At 38.6% G+C, this 5,429-nt stretch overlaps 2 protein-coding genes across 4 annotated transcripts in view; both read left to right on the top strand.

Moving 5' to 3' along the window:
* Nucleotides 1-568, top strand: part of LOC128015842 (CCA tRNA nucleotidyltransferase 1, mitochondrial) — a 7,855-nt gene extending 7,287 nt beyond the window's left edge. For all 3 annotated transcript variants that reach the window (XM_052600034.1, XM_052600033.1, XM_052600032.1), the window contains one exon: nucleotides 1-568. This exon is cut by the window's left edge and continues 409 nt beyond it. The gene's annotated coding sequence lies outside the window, so the exon portion shown is untranslated.
* Nucleotides 569-723: 155 nt separating this feature from the next.
* Nucleotides 724-3,716, top strand: LOC128015844 (oxytocin receptor). The gene is made up of 2 exons (XM_052600035.1): nucleotides 724-2,345; nucleotides 2,997-3,716. Exons 1-2 carry the CDS (start codon nucleotides 1,460-1,462, stop codon nucleotides 3,203-3,205), a joined length of 1,095 nt encoding a protein of 364 aa, XP_052455995.1. The 5' UTR covers nucleotides 724-1,459; the 3' UTR covers nucleotides 3,206-3,716.
* Nucleotides 3,717-5,429: the final 1,713 nt, after the last annotated feature.

Genomic DNA, 5,429 nt, shown 5'->3' with positions numbered 1-5,429 from the left:
ATGCCTTTGCAGATAAAATGCAACCAAATGTTTAGGAATATCTATTGTTGCTATCTTGGGAGTTTGTATTGGCTATTGGCTTTTTGGATGGTTGTCAGTGTGCAGAAAATGTCTTGGAGCATCAAAGTGCACATTTTCACATTTTGAATGCTTTAACATATGGAGTATTTACCCCGCCGGTGAACCATGAGCATCATAAACACTTTCTAAAATGTTTTCGTGATTAATTATTCATGAAGTTTCCTAGTTGACATTATATCATATTAATTCATTAACGTAATTGGTTTGGACAAGGATGCATCTAAATTGAATGACGCAATGATGCAAAGTTAATTTAGTTTTTTGTTTACTTGATGTGGGATTTTGCCCTTTCAGCAGAGTGGTGTAATTATTATAGTGAAGGGAGTAATTTAGCTCTCCTGCTGAGAAGACATCTCATATGAAGCTGTAGCCATGGTTTCATTATGAGGAAAAATGATGTTCCTTTTGTCAACAGTTCATAGTTATTAGAAGGTTATGCAACCAGCTCTCTAGGTGTTTACTTTGAAATAAAGTAGCCCACATCACATCTTCCAGTGTCGTGCTGTCTTGCTTTAAAGTCCATGGATGTCCGGCAATTACTTAGGTATTATTTTTGATATGTTTGTGAATTACTTAATATGATAATGATTTCAAATTGACATTAGTGGTAAGTTGTCAAATCATTTATGCATTGATTCTTCGTTATACAGTCCCACAGCTTCTTAAGAGCCTGTCAATGTAAAGTTGTCAAATTTAAAGGGAAACGATCACCCAAAAATGAAAAATCTGTCATGGTTTACTCACCCTCATGCATTTTAAACCTGTATGACTTAATTATCTTTTTCGTTCCACAGAAACAAAATATTAAAAATAAAATTAAAAATCTGTGTGTGTGGATTTGTTGTTTAATTTGTATTGATTTAAAAAAAAAATTGTTGAACTATCCTGATAATAAAAATCTTGGAAGGCCTGAAGGCGAGTAAATTATAAGCAAATTTGGGTGAACTTTAATATTATTCCCAAATCATAATTGTTGAAATTGATCGGTTATAGCCACTTAAGTAATAAAATGGAGATAACCTATGTTGGCTACATTATAAACACAACTCTATCTAGAAGGTCTAGAGTATATTATTTATTATTTTTTATTATTTATAATATTTATTAAGCAAAACTGCCAGAACGAATGTCTTTGTAAAAGGATATATAGTCCATCATTTCAGCTTGTGGATTTCAGAATGCCATCTTATGCTCCTATTTGAATGAAGGACCCTCCCCCATCCATCAGAGCAAAATATAAAACCTCTAGTCTCCGCTCACACACACACACACACACTATAGATGCGCAGACGCATGCATACTGACGGTCTTGTGCGCACTGGGACAGTTAAACTGCACCCACTGAACTTGAACTTAAGACACTTAAGATATTAAGACAATGTCTCTCCTTACATTAAACTTAAGCAATGCAACTTTGGAGATAGACGCCACCAGAGACGAACCCAGGAACGAGCATTTAGCTCAAATCGAGATCGCGCTGCTGAGCGTCATCTTTCTCTGCGCATCAGCTCTGAACTTTGGTCTGCTGCTGGTTTTGTGGAAGAAGAGACAGCAGATGTCCAGGATGCGCGTGTTTGTGACCCATCTCTGTTTGGCGGACCTGGTGGTAACCTTTTTCCAGGTGTGTCCACAGTTGATGTGGGACATAACAGACCGTTTCATTGGTCCTGACCTCGTATGCCGTTTGGTCAAGTATCTGCAGGTCGTCGGCATGTTCGCCTCCACTTATATGATAGTTGTGATGACTCTTGATCGTTATCAGGCGATCTGCAACCCCATGGTTACTTTCCAAAGACGGCGCGCGCGCTGGAACCTGCCCGTATGCGTCGCGTGGCTCCTGTCGTTCGTCTTCAGCCTCCCGCAACTGTTTATATTCTCCAGGGTTCAGGTCGCCCCGGGTGTCTACGACTGCTGGGCAGAGTTCATTCAGCCGTGGGGACCTAAAGCGTACGTGACGTGGACGACGTTGGTGATATTTCTGTTGCCCATCGTAACTGTGACGGTGTGCCAGGTGCGCATCTGCCGCGCGCTCCAGATCAATCTGTACCTGAAGACCCAGCAGCAGCAGCAGCAGCAGCAAGGAGTTTATGGCGGACACACGCACCCTCTTTCCTCCAGAACCAGCAACGTGGCATCGGTGTCTAAGTCTCGGATTAAGACCGTGAAGATGACGGTGGTGATCGTGCTCTCCTACACCGTGTGCTGGGCTCCGTTCTTCACCGTTCAGCTGTGGTCTGTGTGGGACGCGGACGCTCCGACTGAGAGTAAGAGAAAGTCTCCTAACAAACACTGTTGTGTTGGATCTTTAAGTGTTAATATAACATTGTGCCGTCTTGATCTAACCTACATGTAAAATGCTTAAGATACTTTAGCTTATGCCTTTATAAAAATAACAGGGCTGATGCAAGGTGACACAAGTTGTTCGATGGGGGGTGCTAATTAGGGGTGCTTATTCCTGTTTATCTTCTCCTATTGACAAGCTTAACAAAATATAAAATAAAGTGATGAAAAGGAGGAGAGTGTTTTATTATCATTATTTAAATATTTGTAGACCAACATTATTTTTAATCACTGTGATAGTTATTAATTATATATATATATATATATATATATATATATATATATATATATATATATATATATATATATATATATATATATATATATATATAATATATATATATAATTTTTTTTTTTTTTTTTTTTTTTATTAAACATGGGTACTTGTACTTATGCCACCTGAAACTGATGCCATCCCTGTAACTCATTTCTGATTGAAGATGTTGCAGTTTCCTCACTCTCTTTGTTACACAAAGCTATGCTCATTCAGTATAAAATGTTTAGGGATATTTATTTAAAATGTATTCAAATGTAATGACTGCTATCTAACCGATATATATATTTTTATATTTTAGCTGTAACCTTCACCATCCTCATGCTGCTGGCGAGCCTGAACAGTGTTGCCAATCCGTGTATCTACCTGCTTTTCACCATGAAGTCCCCCAGACTGTTGCGAACTCTCCTGTGCATGAAACGCACAGACACGAAGGAGTCAATGCCTGAGGAGGCTACGATGGTCAGCTCTCTGTATCTGAGCTTTAAAAGCCAATCTGACATACGATGATAATGAAACAACACAATACGTATATCCAAATGCTATGAACATATACCATATTAGTATTCTTCAAACTACTTTATAATGTATAATGTAAATAGAACATGCATATGGTTCAACACTGTATATATCACAGTACCACATCAGCACAGTACTTTTGTGTAAATTAAATCACTAGGCATCTGATTGTGGAGTTGTCTCTATATATTGAAGCATATCAAATTCAGAAAAAGTTTTACATTAAATTAATATTATGCTAATTTACCTCTTGCCTACCCTCCACCACTGAAATTTATTTTTAAAAACTGGTCAGTCACTTAGTGATTTTTATTATTTCTGTTATTTAACTGTACATAACAAGCAGGGAATTGCTCACAGTGTGTACACAGTGGTGTACAAAATACAGTGTCTTTAAATACTGTGAAAAACATCTCGCTGCTGGTGTGGTGGATATTGTAATGAAAATGCCTGTAAATGTTCACTGTTATGTGTATCAATAAAGTGCTTTACTTTTCTGAAACATTTGGCATTGCAATCTAAATGTCTAAAAGGTGTGTTTATAATTAGCTTGAAAAGGTGAGATGTTACAATTTAAAAAAGCTGTTTTGTATTTGAATATAATTTCAAATGTTATTTGGACCAGCTTCGACCAGCTCCAACACTACAAAACTTTGGTTCAGGTTTGTTTAAAGGGGGGGTGAAATGCTATTTCATGCATACTGAGTTTTTTACACTGTTAAAGAGTTGGATTCCCATGCTAAACATGGACAAAGTTTCAAAAATTAAGTTGTATGTTTGAAGGAGTATTTCTGTTCCAAAAATACTCCTTCCGGTTTGTCACAAGTTTCGGAAAGTTTTTTTCGAGTATGGCTCTGTGTGACGTTAGATGGAGCGGAATTTCCTTATAAGGGCACTTCTGCCGGAAGAGCGCGCGCTCCCGTATAGCACAGCACTGAGAGCACAACAGACGTTCACTGATCAGAGCGAGAGCGTCGCGAAATGTCACAAAAGGAGTGTGTTTTTGGTTGCCAGGGCTAGACAACCCAGCACAGATTACCAAAAGAGAAACAGCATTAAGGGACCAGTGGATGGAGTTTATTTTTACAGAGCATCAATGGAGTTGTGCAAGTGTTTGTGTTTGTTCCCCTGCATTTCGAAGATGCTTGTTTTACAAACAAGGCCCAGTTTGACGCCGGATTTGCACATCGTTTATTTCTTAAGAATAATGCAGTCGCAACGAAAAAGGGTCACGATCGTGTGTTGGAACCGCAGGCGGTGAGTAAAACTGCTTCAAATATCTCTGTGTTGTTAACTTAGCTATCAGCGCGTAAGCACATCAAGTAAACAACATGCGATGTTGTCATCAAACTGCACTTTCCACATGTACAGCTTAAAAAAAAAAAAAAAAGGACGACAAAGTGGAACTTAGTCATTTTCAAATATATACAGTTTCAGTACATACCACATAGAGACATTGTTGCTGATGCTGCTCTTGTTAAATTTCAGCCTCTGGATCTGTGTCACAGCTTCCAAACGCTCTCAATGCAAAAGCCTACTGGCGCTTGTGATTCTTTAGCTCCACCCACACGTCACGCCTCTAGGCGCTCGTGTTTTTCCGGGAAAAATTGGTGCAGACTAGCTTTCTAAATATAATAAAACTAAAGACTTTTTGGAGTTATGAAGGATGCAGTACTACTCTATAGGTACTCAAGATTAACCCTTTAATTAGGGTTGGAGCTTATTTCTGCAGGACAGTGGTCCTCCGGGAACAGGTATGGACATCTAGCACCAAATAGAAGAACAATGAATAGGAAAGTGATGGGAAAAAAAATTTAAATCTAAAGAAAAAATTCTAGTGAATTTTGTGTGACCGCTTAACACCTGAATCAAGGAGAATCTTAAGCTCTAGCTGTGGCATGTTACCAGATATCAACAAGCAGAAGCTGACATCTCCATGCATTTTGACGTGATTCCGGATCTTGGATGTTCATCTGTCATGCCAGTCAGTTGAAATGTTCTCTGCAGTCGGGACACAGTTGAGTAGCTTAGAGCACAGTGTGGTGACATGCTGCATGCTAATTTCCCTTTTCCTCACACAGCCACTTTCATGTACTTTAGAACTTAATACTGGACTGATTTGAATCCGCTTTGACTTTGATTATATTTGTTGAGTTCTGAATGATTTTGAGAACATACTGAGTGGTTGAATGTCAACAGTATATGACAAACAGTG

This window comes from Carassius gibelio, chromosome A6 (genome assembly GCF_023724105.1).
Source record: "Carassius gibelio isolate Cgi1373 ecotype wild population from Czech Republic chromosome A6, carGib1.2-hapl.c, whole genome shotgun sequence".
NCBI classification, from domain to species: Eukaryota; Metazoa; Chordata; class Actinopteri; order Cypriniformes; family Cyprinidae; genus Carassius; species Carassius gibelio.
Note: the sequence above shows the minus strand (reverse complement) of the source record. Positions and strands in the feature narration are given on the sequence as shown.

Excerpts from the sequence above, each read along its gene's own strand:
- LOC128015844 (XM_052600035.1), top strand. The coding sequence starts at position 1,460 with ATGTCTCTCCTTACATTAAACTTAAGCAATGCAACTTTGGAGATAGAC. Across the intron at positions 2,346-2,996 it reads CGCGGACGCTCCGACTGAGA|CTGTAACCTTCACCATCCTC; the intron begins GTAAGAGAAAGT and ends TTTATATTTTAG.